We start from the raw sequence: 16,276 nt of genomic DNA, 5'->3' as shown, positions 1-16,276 counted from the left end.
TGTGAAGCCAACAGAGAGAGAAAGAGTAGCTGGGGGTGATTATGCTGTCTCTGAGTACGAGCAATAAACTTTGGGGTATAAGTAGAAGGCAAAGATACCCGCTTATCGTGCACAAAGAAAGTAAACAGACAATGTGTTTACCTTCATGACAATGGGATCTCAGCCAACCTTGGCTGAAAAAAGGTGTGGAGGACTTCCGGGGTGAGAAACTTCTTTAGACATGAGGTTAACCTGCTCAGTTAAGTCTAGTCTCTAGAAAGCATGTTATTTTTTTTTTATCTGTAACTGTTTGTTTCCTGTATTCTTACTGTCACTTGAGTCTTAGATCTTTGATGATAAATTTATTCTTGTTTTCTCTATAAATATATCTAAATGCTATGATATTAAGCTAGGTGCTGATCCTGAGTTGAATTGTACAGGCTGGTGTGTGTACTGTTGCCTTGGGGACAGCAGACCTGGTATTTCTGTGAGTGTTCAGTTGATAAGGGGCTGGACACTACGGAGAAATGCTTCAAAGGGATTCTGGGGCTCTGGTGCACATATTGTTAAACTGTGAGGCAAAGTAAAGGCAGGCATAGGCAAGAGGAGATTGTGTGAGTGGCTAATGGGCTGGTGGTGTCAGGGAGCTGACACCCAGTTAAGCACAAGCAAGGCTCCTTCATACTGGAGGTAACAAGGTGACTCTTAGGCCAAGGTACTCTGAGAACTGTCACAGGAGCTATTTAAATTTCATAGGTAGAGTGAGATGAGGCTCCTGTGTGATGTATGATTTAAAAGTATATTGTAATGCATAATGAGGTAAAGCTAAGGTTGGGCATTTTGTGACTTTCAACTTTGCAATGTTAACATTCTTTTATTCCGGCTTTTAAGATGGAGCAGACATGACAGATGAAGAGATTTGCTATTGCTTATTTATACTGCAGAAGCACCGAAAGGCCCCAGTCATGGTTGGTATCATATTGTGCTAGGTGCTGAACAAACACGGTCCATATCCCAAATAGTTTAGAGTACCTGGGATCATAAGTTCTCACAGAAGAATTGCATCTTGGGGGATTTGAAGGAGGAGAAAGTAGTAACCTTACAGTTAGATCGGGAGGGATTTCTATAAAGAGGACAATATGGGTGGGAGACAGTTGCAGAGGTAAGGACAAGATACTTGAACTCAATGTGGTGGAAATGGAGGCCTAATGCAAAACTTCTAAGAATGGAGTGACATGTTAGAGCTACAGGAAAGGCCTTTGTGAGAAGGGGATCATTCTAAGTGTTAGTAAGAGACTGAAATTATTACCTTGTCAGTGTAGTATTTGAAACATGGGATACAGGGAAAGTCTGAGTTAGACACAGTTGGTGATGAATATCAGAATGGAAACTGATTTTTTTTTTTTTTTAAGTACACAATTTAAGGTCTAAAGAACACCTCTCTATCTTAGGTAAAGTAGAACCTCAGCATTACGAACACCAGAGTTACAAACTGACCAGTCAGGCACACACCTCATTAGGAACCTGAAGTATGCAATGAGGCAGTAGCAGAGACTTTTCTTTAAAAAAAAACAAACAAACAAAAAAAAAAGCAAATATAGTCCAGTACTGTGTTAAATGTATCCTACTTTAAAAAAAAAAGGGGGGGGGGAGCAGCATTTTTCTCCTGCATAGTAAAGTTTCAAAGCTGTATTAAATCAATGTTCAGTTGTAAACTTTTGAAAGAACAGCCATAACCTTTTGTTCAGAGATACGAACAACCTCCAATTCTGAGATGCTTGCAACTCTGAGGTTCTACTGTACTTATATACTGTTACCTGTGTGGTATCTGAGAGCCTCAGTCTCTAGTGTGTGTATTTTCAAAACACCCTGCAGGTGCTGTTATCTTTATTTTACAGCTGGGAACTGAGGCCCAGAGACACTAAGTGGCCCATAGTCACACAAGAAGTCTGTGCCAGGCAGATTTGAACCCAGGTCTCCCAAGTCCTAACCACAGGGCCATCCTTCCTCTCCCTTATAGTGCCTTTTAAAAAATGTTCCATGAAGGTGTTTTCTCTCTTTACTTACATAACTGTTTTTTAATTAAACCTTCTTCCTGTAGCATAATCATTATATTGAGGGGACAAGAAAGTTGAAGGTCAGGACTTGCTGATATATTTTAGACTGTATTGGGCAAAATAAAGTAGTAATCTTATAAGTCTCAGGTTGTAGAACTTTGAGGCTTTCTTCCTGTAATTGTTCTGGGAAGGGGAAAGACTAAAACTTAGCTGTCCAAGAATTAAACTAAGATTTTTTTTTCTCCTGCTGTGTATGAGTTGGCAGCTAGGTTTGGAGACATCTGTTAAATTAAATGTTACATAAAGACCTTTTTGTTTTCTCATTGTCACTTGGATATAAGATCTTTCTTTAATTTATCAGTATATGGTTGCCAGGACAAGAAGTAGCTGGCCTCTGATGGGTAAGATTCTTTTGAGGATATAAATTCAGCCCAACTCTGACACACATTGTATTACAGATTTAGTTGACAAGTGTATCATGTTTTTGAACCTTGTGACCTGCAGTAGGAAAAGACTCCGTCACAAGCCTTATCCTTCCATGTAAGATTTGAAAACACTAGTGGTAAGGACATCTTTTAGTTAACCCTTTCCCCGAGTATAACTCAAGAAATGAAAACATCTGATTTAAGAAGTCAGAGGCACATTAGACAAATAGAATCTTGAGATTACATGTGGGTACCATGGACAAGGGTCAGTATTCATTCACTCTGCAGTCTGAAGTTTGTAGCTCTTTTCTATTAGGGAAAAGTTCAGGAACTGTAATTGATGGATCAAGTTACTAGATTTTTTTTAAGACAAATCAAGGTTATTATAAACAAGTCACAAGCACCAGTCTTGCTTATTATTGGTCTTTTTTCTTGTATTTGGATAATATTTCTGTTTATGTAAATTCACTGCATGTAAACGAAAGCTTAGGCAGCAACTTTTTTTAGATAAGACCAATTGACTTCTAGAAGCCACGTTCTCCCCTGAGAAGGTCCAAGTAATTCCCATTGAAGTGCATGGTTGTTACCTGGATCCTGAGAGGATGATTGGGCTCAAAATTCCCAGGTGCAGCAGATTTAATATGAAGCCTCCTTCAGTTGAGCAGGTAGAATAAAAATAACCAATGGTTGTGATATGGATAACTCTAATCTCTTAGGTATGGAGATATGTTGTCTGTGTTTCAGCAAAAGTTTTGTGATAAACTGTTTTTTTCAGGTTGGATGCAATTACCTATCTTTCTCTCTGTCAACTTAAATAGCTAATTAACCTCTCAAGTTTTTGTTTGTTTGCTTTTTATTTGCAGATACCTTTAGCGATTCACACACACCACTAAGGTTGAAAAAAACAATTGGGTTAAGTTTACAGCTGTTTCATTTCCTGACAGATGCACAGAGATTGGTATGTTGGTTTACTGCAGATGTGCATCAATCTCATTTTGCATCAGTGACATATCACATAACTGGCTGCTATGTACTGAACTCCTTGTTCTGGACACTCTGCCAAGTATTTTATGCAAAATGAAGGTTTTCAGTGAAGGAGGTTTTATTGTTTTTAACCAGAGCGGTATGATATACTGTAAACAAGTATGGTTAGTTATGAAGCATGCGTAGAAAAATAATTGGAAGTGTACAGAGTGTACCACTAAAACAAGCATAGCTCTGTTTGTTTGGTGAATTTTTTTCTTCCCTAAAGCCACAGCTGAAATGTTTATAGCTGAAAACTGAGATGGTGTAATTTTCTTTTCTAGGAACTTGGAATTAGAATTCCTAGACCACTGGGACATGGACCCAGCAGATTCATCCCAGAGAAGGAGGTATGTTTGCAAGTACACTGTGAGCTGTATGCTTTTAAGGTAAAGTCATTTAGGACCCACATGGTTTTAGAAAAGCAAAATATTTTGCACACTGTTGATCATAATAAATCATCATGAGACTGGCAATGGTTCTGCTAAACTAGAAAGCAATAATGGCCATGTGGAATTCTGGAATTTTACACAACCATATTTTACAAAGGAAATGCAGAGTTGTTTTTCATGATGATAATTACTTGTCCTGTCCCATCTGCAGTATTCAAATGTGGGCGGGGTCCTCTTACTGGTCCAGAGGAGTGTCTATCCTGGGGTGGGCAAACTTTTTGGGCCGAAGGCCACATCTGGGACTAGAAATTGTATGGCAGGCTATGAATGCTCACAAAATTGGGGTTGAGGTGTGGGAGTGGCTGAGGGCTCTGCTTGGGGGTGCAGGCTCTGGGGTGGGGCCAGAAATGAGGAATTCAGGGCGCAGGAGGAGGCTCCTCCAGGGGGCAGGGTGAGGGCTCCATCTGGCGGTGCGGGCTCTGGGGTGGGGCTGGGGATGAGCGGTTTGGGGTGCAGGAGGGTGCTCTGGGCTGGGATTGAGGGGTTTGGAGTGTGGGAGGGGGATCAGATCTGGGGTTGGGGTGTGGGGGCGGGGCTCATGGGTGAAGGATCTGGGTGGCGCTTACCTCAAGCAGCTCCCAGAAGCAGCGGCATGTCCCTTCTCTGGGTCCTACGCGAGGCACGGCTAGGTGGCTCTGCACGCTCTCCCGTCTGCAGGCACCGCCCTTGCAGTTCCCAGCCAATGGGAGCTGCGGGGCCAGTGCTTGGGCCGGGGGCAGCATGCAGAGCGGAGCCCCCGGTCTGCCCCTAGGGTTAGGAGTCAGAGGGGGCCAAGCCCCAGACCCCGCTCCCCAGCAAAAGCTCAAGGGCTGGATTAAAACAGCTGGCAGGCCTGATCCAGCCTGTAGCCCATAGTTTGCCCACCCCTGCTCTATCCCTTAGTTCTGGTGATAGTTGTTGTTTTTCTTATGAGCTCTTACCACTTCTCCAAATGAACAGAAGTTTATCGTTTGTTCAGCTCAAAGAGCATGTGATAAAGCTCTTTCAGTGCTGCTCCTTGCATTGATTGGCAGGAGAGACTCGTGTAACAAGAGGATTTATTGATGTGACTGTGGTCAGTTTTCTGGGAAGTTTGAAGTCTTTATCCTGGGTTTTCCACTATTGCCAGGTACCCAGGTAGCGCTTACATTTTTTTTTTTTTACTTAACTAGCATTTACGCCTTTTATAGATACTGTGGTTAACCTTCACTACACTCAGCTGTGTTTGCTGCTGTTTTCCAAAGTGGCTGCACTATGCTCTTGAGAGTAGAGTGTGCTGGCCCTGCCAGAGATACAAGTATTCTTATTACCTACATGCCATCTGAATTTCAATGCTGCACCTTAAAATGTCACATGCAATACCCTCATACTTTATTAAGTTTCTTTAGAACTCCTAGTTAACATTAGATTCTCATTTAGCAGAATGGACCTCCCAAACCTAATTGGGGCCTCTGAGAACTATGTGATATAAATATTTAATCATAATTTTGTCGATATGTTTTGGAAAAACGTTTCTAAAGCCCTCTTTTTAATTCAAACAGATTCTTCAAGTGGGAAATGAAGATGCCCAGATGCATACATTGTTTGCAGATTCTTTTGCTACTTTAGGCCGTTTGGACAACATCACCTTAGTGATGGTGTTCCACCCACAGTATCTAGGAAGCTTTCTGAAAACTCAGCACTATCTACTGCAGATGGATGGTCCATTGCCTCTTCATTACCGACACTACATAGGGATAATGGTATGTTGGAGTGCAGAGCAGCAAGCAGAAATAGCCATTTTGGCTACTTGCTTTAATCCTTTTTATAACAGATGTTAACTACATTTTTGTGTTTTCAGCTGAGGGAGGGCCTTCCAACGTATGTTAAGGGAAATGCCAGAGTAATTACCTGAAGTATTTTATGTTTTATAGAACACTCTCTTTGTTTTTTTTTCTAAATACAGTTTTATGAGATCGGTGCTTATGGTATAAATGCTCATGCTTTCAGAAATAATGGGAGGAGGAAAAAAGATAATCTTAGTGTTCTATAAATAGGAAGATTATTTTGCCATCAGATTCCTATGTTCCTCAAATCTGTTTTTTAAGCCAGGTTTTTAACAATCTGTGTCTTGTCCAGCACACCTCAATATAAATAACTTTACCATTCAGTCAATATTTCAGAATCTTCAGATCCCAACCAAATTTCCTGTTAGATCCCAAAATTGTCATAATTAACTGTAACAGGTGTAGATTGTAGTATTCATTGTGCCAATGAAGCACTCTGTGTCCATTTAAGTTATCTTGAAACTCTGAGCCTTATCTAAACTAGCAATGGAAATTGTTATTTTTTGAGTAAACCACGTGTAATCACATTCCTTACTGGAAAAGTGCCAGTTTTTCTGGCTTTTACAGGCAGAACTTTAGAATCAGCTTCCCACAAACCAATTTTAGATTAGACTTTAAAGATGTAAAATCAAAACACTGTTATGGTGAATGTGAATGAAAAATGTTCAGTTGTATATTCTTAAGAGGAATAATTGAAACAAGCTACTGTGTTAATCATAAGTTGTTTTAATTACAGATTTTTGACCACTGCAAAATCTTACATTGTAATAACGATTTGCATCATTGCTATGAGCTGATTTGCAAAGATTCTTCTGCATTATAATTTCTTTTTTCCTTCTAGGCTGCAGCAAGACATCAGTGCTCCTATCTAGTTAACCTCCATGTTAATGACTTCCTTCATGTTGGAGGAGACCCCAAATGGCTGAATGGCCTAGAGAATGCACCTCACAAGCTGCAAAATTTAGGAGAATTGAATAAAATATTGGCTCATCGGCCCTGGCTTATCACCAAAGAGCATATTGAGGTTAGTCTTCTCTTATGCAACACCCTACACGTCCTTACTAGACTAAATGCAGTCTAAATTTCTTGGGGCTGAGGAGGGAGCTCATTTTTTTTTCTAGTGGTTTTATTTACACTTTGTCGCTGAAATATTGTAATCGTTATGGAAATGATCTATCACGGTCTCATCTCACTGAGTAATAGAGTTCTTATTTAGAAAGCAATTCTACTGGTACTTTGGAAGAATTGCATGTTAATGTATCACAGTGTGACTAGTAGCCCTGATCTATAACCCTCAGTAGGATGGACATGTGTTACTTAAAATGTGATGGTATGTCACTGGCACATAGCACCTGATTTTGTAGGCTCTACATGGGGCTGTGTGGAACCCATGTTTAAAATGGCTGAGGCTCTGAATGACCCAGCTTGAGACTTAAAAGTAGAGGGTGCATGTTCAGATACGTACCTTCTTAAAACAAGATTATTATACATTTCTCTTGAACTCAGGATTTTCAAGATGATAGAATAGGTGAAGATCAGCACATTTTTAACAGAATTATTGAAAACTGTATTTTGAACCTAGAGACTCCAGTCTACTGTATATGCATGTAAAATGTACATATTCCTCGACACTCTCACACTTAAGCAACTTTTTAAAAGCAAATTTTATATATAAAAACAATAGACGCAATAACCTGAAGTATAATGCCCTCCTTTCTAAAGCCACTCTTTGCCTCCTGGCTGTTGCTTTCCTCTCTCCAGAGAAAGGAGGAAGAGTGTTACTTTCTCTGAGAAACATCTGCTGGGGAGGGAAGCAGAGGCTGGCCTTGCAGGAGGGGAAGAAGCATACTCTTTGCAAAGGCTAAGAACCTCCCATTTGTTCCTGTCCGTAGGGGAAGCTGGGGTTAAAGCATCCTGTCAGCCACAGATAATTCCTCCCACGTGGAGCCACTGGGGAAGATGGAGTCTTGAGCCATGTTTCACCCCAGACTTTCTTTAGGCAGCTTATTTGCCATGAACTGCCTGGGGCTTTCCGAGATTGCAGAGATGGGCTAAAACCATCCAATTTTTGCCTGTGCCTGCTAAACTTGAAGGTTTGAGGTAGAGGCATTGTTTTACTAATGGTGCTAAATTGAAAAACCAGCCAGCCTGACTTTAGTGGAAACCTGAAAGCAAAATGAAGCCACTTCAACTGATCCAAGTGCTATTTTTGGGCAAAAAGTCATCTATTTGGCTTACCCATGCAACCCCATTACCACAACTCCCGCCATTCTTCTGTTAATGGCTTATCAGTAATAAAACCAGCAATGCAAGGATTGATTATGGCAGTGTTATGGGCTGCGGGGAGAAGGAGGGTATTAGTCTCTTGAAATTAATAATATAATGAGAATGTGGCCAGTTGCCTCCTAACCTGTTTGTTTGACCCCTTACCTCACTCTCTGTTTGGTCCTTTTCAAGGGTAAGCTCTGCATTTGTCTGTGCAGCTTCTAGCTTACTGGGGAAAGACATAACGAGAGAGCTTGAATTTGAGAGAGTTTGTGGGACTAGGCTGATTAGGTTGAAGTTTCTGAGCCACCAATACAGTTGTGTTTTTTTTTTTTTTTTTAAATCTTGTGTTGTGTTTCTTTTAAAGCAACTTCTGAAGACCGAAGAGCATGGCTGGTCCCTGGCAGAGCTGATCCATGCTGTTGTTCTACTTACACACTACCATTCACTTGCTTCTTTCACATTTGGCTGTGGAATCAGCCCAGAAATTCATTGTGAGGGTGGCCACACCTTCAAGCTTCCCTCTGTCAGTAACTATTGCATCTGTGATATTACAAATGGCAACCATGGAGTGGATGAAGCTCATGTCAGCCCAGCCGGAAGCATTTCAGTAAGGATCTGTTACCATCTAGGAGTTTGAGCACATAACAATCTCCAGTTCTAACAAGTTCATACTGTGGTGTTTCTGCATTAATCCAATAGGTGGATGAGATCTAGTTCTGCATCTCCATTTCACCCAACTTTAGTGGCACAATAGAGTGATTTACCCAGAGTGTGGATGAACCTGGATGAGGGTTAGGTGGTTTAAGCTAAACTTAGATCAAACTGAAATGATAGGCTGGGGGAAGCAATCAGAAGTGGCCGTTATCTTTATCCCCTCAATTGAGGGTGTCTGCCTTCCATTTGTCATTCGAGTTGGCAAACTTGGGGTTTAGTTGGTCACTCTGCAGCTTCTAAAGGTCCAAATAGCAGCAGTCACCAAGGTTCCTTTTTTCATCTGTGCATTGCTGGAGGGTGAACACCTCTTCCTTTTACATGAGACCCAGACTCCACACCCACAGACCATTCAGAGTCTTCTGAATGCCTTTGTTAGGCAGTACATCTTGCCCATTAGTGCTCCCTGATCTGCCTTGGTTTTCAGCTGGCTATCATTTGCAGTTAAAAGTAAAAGATTATGATCTCCGGTTTGGGTGCTGGTTAACTCTTGAAGACTTTGGTATAAACAGAAGAGATCTGGAGGCACAGGGCATTTTTAGTGTGGGCTCCTTGGCTCTGAAACTGGTCTCCTGCTGCCTTGATAAGGGTCTGGGTTTGTAGACGATAAGGGCGCAATGCAAGACAGCTATTTACCCAGGCTTTCCCTGGAAGAACAAGCATACTATGTGAGGCAAAGAGGAAGTGGAGGACTGATTGGGCAAAGGTGGGAAAATTGAAAATGAGGATATTCTTTGCAGTGGCCTGGGGGATTTTTGTTTTAGAGTTCATTTTTAATGGATATTGAGCCAATAAAATGTGTTTATGATTTGAACAATACCCAGAGTCGAAATGCACTTATTTTGACTTATAATTTTATTTACAAAGTGGGAGACTAAATCTTTAATAAAATCACACTGGACCAGTTAGATCAGTATATCTTTAAATAAGAGAAGTTCTGGTCTTCCTAGAAAATATTTTAAAAAAAGATGCAAATCAAGGCTGGAGTATGAACTTTAGCTTTAACTTTAAACTTTTTGGCTTGACAGTTTGTATCACAACTGTCACGTTCTAGTATATAGAGCAATAAATTGTGTTCGTGTGTGTCTTAATTTTAAGACTACAGAATCTTTCTGTGAAGTTGAAGCACTTATGGAGAAAATGAAGAAGCTACAAGAGTGCAGAGATGAAGAGGAAGCCAGCCAAGAGGAGATGGCCACACGTTTTGAGAGAGAGAAGAGAGAAAGCATGTTTGTGTGTTGTTCAGGTAAAAATACATACCTGGTGATTATTTAGACTTAACTAAATGTGTTGGAGAAATCAACATACTTTTAATGTCCACCAGTTACTAAAAAAAGTGGTATTTTTGTTGTGTTTTGCACAAACAAAAACTTAATTTAAAAAGAATTATGGTTAGAGAAGTGTGATTTTTAAACAAACCCTTAAAAGCAAGGAGGTGCCGAGTTGTGTGGCATCTCTTAAACATACCATAATGCCTACTGACAGCCTCCATATCTTCACAAGGAACTTTAATTTTGCCTCCAACAGATAAGAAAATGCTACTCAATTAGGCTCCTACAGTATAATGTAAAACCTAATTACCTCAGCTACAGTAGCAAATATTAAAGACTGATGTGCACAAGTTGAATGTGAGGTGTGTGGTTTTTCAGGGAAATACAAGATTGTACTAAAGGTCTGCTACAAGCCTAATGTCATTCTGGGTTCTTCCACGGAAATTCTCTCCAAATTAAAATGCGGTTTGTAAGATCTAGAGCTCTGTTTTCCTGAACTTTTGATCCAAAAAATTCACTTACTGCCCATGAAATTCTGAAAAAAAAAAGTAGACGCAGGATGTTTGATACTTGTGGTTTTTGCATATATATGAAAGAAGCTGGATTTTTCGTTTAAGAAATTGCCCCTAGAGATCCATACTCTTGCAACTGTATTAGGCTGTACATATCCAGAACTTTTTATAATTAGTCTAAAGAGGTTGTGTGCACCTTTAAAAAGTGCAGAGATTTTCTGTAAGTGAAACCATGCTTATCCCACAGCAGCCGCAGTTCCTAATTGCTTACCCAGAGGAGAACCCTGATAAGCAGAGGATAAAGGATGAATAAACTGTGGAGCCAATTTCTTTGGATTAGTTTCTTGAATGTCTATAAAGGTCTGATACTCTGGGTGATATTACCATTCAGGCAACTACACCTGTGTTCCCTCTCTGTGATCACTTGAGTGTACCCACTTTAGGCACCTGGTTCCTCAGCCATCACCTCTCTTGAACGGACACCCATGTCTCTCTCCCTCCTGACCAAGGTTTTTCCAAGCTGCACCGTTCCCTGCCTGCACTGTGATATCCTCAGCAAGCCACATTGCTTAAACAGGCCAGTGTCTGTGCTTTGCTTTTATCTCTGAAGGCTGGGAACCACATAGCTTTTTCTAAGTAAGCACATTCTTTCTTAAGATGAAAGCATTACAGAAAAAACATTAAAACAATAAAAGAACCTGCAAGCCTACTAAAAAGCTTAGCAGAGATCACTACAGCTTAACCTCGGGCTGTGGTAGGTGTCAGTCCTTCAAACCCACAACTGGGTTTCCCTGTGGTTACAAGTTCATAACTGATTCAGATTTAGAACTAGAACCCAGACTGGGCAGAACAGCGGTTCCTTATACAGCTTGGGCCTTTGATGTTGGCCTTCAGTAACAGGTAATCAGCAGACAAAGACCCTCTTCTTAGGCCATAGCTTCAAAAGGCTAGTTTTTTTTTCATAACGAGAGTTGGGGAATATGCATTTATCTCTTAGATATTCCTCAGGAAAATCATTTAATGGTTTTTATTCTTAAAGTCCATTCTTGTCTGGCACATTGTTTGAACCTCCAGGTCTTACATATCACCCCCTTTAGGGGTTACATATAGTCTTGGCCCACAATAATACATAAATCATTCATTTAATACAATGGACCCCAAAGATACCTAAACTTAATTTAGTAAGGTCTACCAAGGATATTGCAGGAAATTGCCATATCTTTCATAGGTTCTATCATAAATTACTAACTTCTCCAGTTACTACTAGGTAACCTAGTTTTGCAAGAGTTCCCTGTATTAGGATTGTTTCTGGAGGGGAGAGACAAGTGGGATTGTACTGTCGAGAGAGAGAGAATCCACAATAGCTTCACAGGTGCTTTTCCATTTTTGTTTTCTTGCTGGAATATGCCGAGATTAACTTGTGAAACTCCTACGGTTTACTTTAACAGAGGAGGAGGAATCAGCGCCAACAAGAGATGTGTCTCGACACTTTGAGGATACAAGCTATGGGTACAAAGACTTCTCCAGACATGGAATGCATGTGCCTACGTTCCGTGTTCAGGTAACAGAAAAGTGATCAGTAAGCAGCATCAGAAAATGCATACAATCAGTGTGTTAAATTGTACCGATCACTTAGAACTAGTGACAAGTTGTGATGCAAACTATTGCCTGGAGGACAAAAGAGGATTTATTTTTTATTTTATTTTACAAATAAGCACTCTTATCTCAAGAGCAATAAATTTATAGTGATTATACTTGATAAAAGAAATTGAAGAGCTAGCTCTTCAGTGTGTAGTCAGTGTTGCTTTCTTTATTTTAAGGACTATTCTTGGGAGGACCATGGCTATTCCTTGGTTAATCGTCTTTACCCAGATGTGGGGCAGCTGATTGATGAGAAGTTTCATATTGCTTATGATCTGACGTACAATACAATGGCCATGCACAAAGATGTGGATACTTCCATGCTTAGACGTGCAATTTGGAATTATATCCACTGTATGTTTGGAATAAGGTTGGTCCTGTCATCTTCCTTATATAAAACAATTAGATTTGGTAGTATCTCATCATTTTTTTTTTCCCTGATGGAAGGAAAGCCATTTATTATGCTAACAGTGATAAATTTCATTGCCATGATAGCAATGCAAGAACAAGACTCTACTTAAGTGAGATAGAGGTGCATATTTCCAGAAAGTAAGTCTCTGTTCACAGCTGGAATAACTAATTGTGTACAGTAGTTTGAAACATAATTTCTAAGTGAAACACTAGGATTGTGGGATAGGAAAATGAAAGTATTTTCCTTTCACTTCTGAACAGATACGATGATTATGACTATGGTGAAATTAATCAGTTGTTGGACCGCAGCTTTAAAGTTTACATCAAAACTGTGGTTTGCACTCCTGAAAAAACCACAAAAAGAATGTATGATAGCTTCTGGAGGCAGTTCAAACATTCTGAGAAGGTACTGTCTGCATGTATTTTGAGGAGCTCAGTAGATTTGGTAGTAATGCTAGTAGCCATAGTGTGCAACAATAATAGTGTTAAATGCTATGATAGTCAGAGAATTGTGTTTCAGTTATGAAATTATTTAGACCTCACTTCTGTTGTATAAATATACTGAATTTGTTGAATACACTTTTCTATAAGCATAACTTTTCCTTGTCTACTAAATATGCTAGCTAACAGACAAACCAAGTTATTTGCTGGTCAGTATGCAAGCTTTCTTGTTATGTAGAGGGAAATAGATAAGTTGCTAAACTACTTATCTATACACACAATTTAGTTCACAAAGACTTTTCTCTAGGGCCAACTGAGAAAATCAAGGCCATTGTACATCATGACAAGGGGCCCCCTGTGGCCTATCTCTTATCATGGTCCATGCCCCAGAAGGCAGTGTTATGGGACGCTCTTTCGCCCTGGGAGCAGCAGCCCCCCTCCCAAAAGTACTTATCCCTAAAGCAGATAAACCCCAGGTGCTATGTGAGTCAGTTTCCCTGTGGCCTTCTTCAGCCACAAAGTTCTCTCTTATGATGGTGTTGGGAGGTGTTTCCCCTAAGCAGCAGATCTTGGGGATAGCACCCATTGATGTGTATGGTGTCAGCACTATTTCAGGCTGTCTGCAGGCTCTCACAGACATCAGTTACACGCAGTTGATGTCTTCAAGCTTTTGTTTACAACTATGGAGCCAAGAAACTGCTTACATTTTGTTGTAGTAATGTAACTCTGTGATCTGGGGCCCTAGGCCTACAGTGCCTGTGCCTTAGGCCTGGTCTACACCTAACACTTGGGTCTAGCTACCTACCTCGCTCAGTACTGTGAATAATTTCATGCCCTGGGTGATGTAGTTAAATCAACCTAACCCCAACCTTAGACACAGCTAAGTTGATAGAAGAACTGTCCTGTCAACCTAGATATCCCCTCTTGGAGAAATAGATTTGCTGCAGTGATGGGAAAAAACCCTTTTGTTGCTGTAGCGTCTACACTACAGTGGAGTTGTTGCAGCTGTGCTGCTGCATTATGTCTACACTACAAGTACCTTTAACCTGGCCCTGCTCTTATCAAAAGAGAGTGATGTCTGATAGCATCAGACCTCCTGCTTCTCTCACCCCACGCCATGCCTGCCCTTTAGCTTCCCTAAGATCCTTTGAAAATGTTGAAAAGTTGTCCTACACCTGTAGCATTTGCTGGAAACCTTTCCCCTCCTATAAGCTCTGTGGCAGGGAGAGAGCTACCTGTATGTGTAACTTTACTTCTTTTTTTTTTTTTTTTTTTTTTTTTTTAAGGTTCATGTTAATTTGCTTCTTATAGAAGCTCGGATGCAAGCTGAACTACTTTATGCTCTGAGAGCTATAACTCATTATATGACCTGATACCTTTGGCCGACTAATGACGATGGAATGTTCAGCAGATACAGCCTCTAGAGTGAACCTACTAAGCACCAGGACCAATGGTCACTAGAAACTAAGAGACTTTGCCATAACTTCTTTAGTTTCAGCTATTTCATTGTTGGAATATCACTGTTGCCCCTGAGCCATGACTGCGTGGCAGTTGAAAGGACAGAGGTGTGTCAAAGTGCTGCCTGTTCACAGTATTGGGCTTTAGACAGCATAGGAAACCAGGACTTGTGGCAATACAGCAGATGGTAAATACATAAATCTTGTATTAAGTTAAATACAATGGGAGCTGGAGCATAAGAAGAATTTGCACCAAAAAAAAAAAGTGCACCTTGATGACTCCTGCTTTTGATACAAGAATAATTTTAGAAAACCTGGATGCTGCTATTTGTGCTGGTGGAATGAACTGTTCCAGTTAAGCTATAAGCGAAAGTGAGCACTGCTATATTCTGAGCCTACATTGTGTGTGGTTTTAAAGAAAACAGGTCTCCTTGTTTAGCATCTTTTTAAAAATCAGAACTAATCTTCCTTTGAAGGTAACAGAGATTTCTTTTACTGTAGTATCACCTTAAAGAAAAACATGTTGTAGGACAATGTGTTCAGAATTCTTTGGTGAAATCCAAAGCGCAATGGTCTTCCAGGAGGGAGGGGATGGGGAAATTCAGTCCTGAAAGCTATTTAGATAAGTGTAGAACTACATGAATTACCCCTTCATCTGCTTTCCAAGGATGAACATTTTCTGTCACTGATGCCCATTCTTCTGTTGTCCTGTATTTTTTTTTTTTTGTTTCTAGGAGCTAGCTAGGGTGTGGGAATGTTACACCGACTGTTCGGCAGTCCAGAGTTTCACAAGCCCAGTGCTGGTCTTAGTTACTTAAGCAGCTGCAAAATCATTAAGCTGAAAAACCTCTATTTTTTAGTAAATCAAAACATTAAAATGATAATGTTCAATATACAGTTGGTTTCAGAGAATACATGAAACACTTATATGAGTGTGAATTGCTTTTGAAATCTGTCAGTATTACTGGTATTTTTAAATAAAGAATAGCAACTTTTTTATTTGTGTTTTATTTTACACCATCTTACTGCTTTAAACTACTTACCCATCTACTCCAATACCCACTACACTAAAGGATCAAAATCTTTGAGAGGCACAGCTGAGCAAACCTACTATATAACTTGTGAAGCTGACAGAACCTCCCTATTAATTATTCAGTTGGTTAGATTAAGAGGGGTGGCAAATAGTTTTAGGGGGGAAAATACAAAGCTCACCCCAGTAAAAATTTTAGCTTTTCAGTCAGCACCACCTTCTCTTACTTGCTCAAGACCATTCCAGCTAATTTTTGTTCCCTCCCTGACTCTGCTCCCCCCATGATCTATGAGAAGAGATTTTCCAACCTGCTTTTTCCAAACCTGCTAGCTTAAACTGCCAGCTCCCTAGGTATTTTCAAAAGGATTAAGTGCAAAGATATAAAATACTAGTGACCTTTAGTGAGTCTAGTTCTAGAACTTCTGTAAAATTTTCAATTATTCAAAGAAACTTTCATGGGCTAGAATGGGTTAAAATCAAGCAGCAGTTGGGTAAGGATAGAAAAGACATTTGTTAATCAATTAAGCCATTCTTCATTTAGTTAACTCTTGAGTCACCATGTATGTCACTGAAGAATCATCTACTAAATGCTGCCAGGTTTAAACAAAAACTTTACTCGCTCTTTTGTACAATGTAATAGATAGTGGGGACTTGTTAATGTCAAAATCTTCTTGACTATGTTCCTGTAATTTATTATAATAGTACTTACTACATATATGTAGTCTTCTACAAATCTTATAGGGGTGTGACGATTAGTTACGAGATCCTGATGTTGGAGATTGGGAAAAGGAGA

At 40.1% G+C, this 16,276-nt stretch overlaps 1 protein-coding gene across 4 annotated transcripts in view; it reads left to right on the top strand.

Annotated features, from left to right (window-relative positions):
- Positions 1-15,437, top strand: part of SESN1 (sestrin 1) — a 136,035-nt gene extending 120,598 nt beyond the window's left edge. For 2 of the 4 annotated variants that reach the window (XM_084624105.1, XM_084624103.1), the window contains exons 2-10: positions 3,769-3,834; positions 5,457-5,657; positions 6,583-6,765; positions 8,374-8,616; positions 9,819-9,966; positions 11,952-12,064; positions 12,324-12,514; positions 12,817-12,961; positions 14,283-15,436. In XM_084624105.1, the coding sequence (XP_084480231.1) occupies positions 5,487-5,657; positions 6,583-6,765; positions 8,374-8,616; positions 9,819-9,966; positions 11,952-12,064; positions 12,324-12,514; positions 12,817-12,961; positions 14,283-14,369 (1,281 nt within the window). In that variant the 5' untranslated portion in view covers positions 3,769-3,834; positions 5,457-5,486 and the 3' untranslated portion in view covers positions 14,370-15,436. Of the gene's footprint in view, positions 1-3,768; positions 3,835-5,456; positions 5,658-6,582; positions 6,766-8,373; positions 8,617-9,818; positions 9,967-11,951; positions 12,065-12,323; positions 12,515-12,816; positions 12,962-14,282 lie in introns of all 4 variants that reach the window. The other 2 variants (XM_084624102.1, XM_084624104.1) reach the window with 2 other exon arrangements.
- The last annotated feature ends 839 nt before the right edge of the window (positions 15,438-16,276 follow it).

This window comes from Lepidochelys olivacea (assembly GCF_965140295.1).
Source record: "Lepidochelys olivacea isolate rLepOli2 genome assembly, chromosome: 3".
NCBI lineage: Eukaryota > Metazoa > Chordata > Testudines > Cheloniidae > Lepidochelys > Lepidochelys olivacea.
The sequence above is the reverse complement of the archived record's forward strand: the minus strand, read 5'-3'. Positions and strand labels throughout refer to the sequence as shown.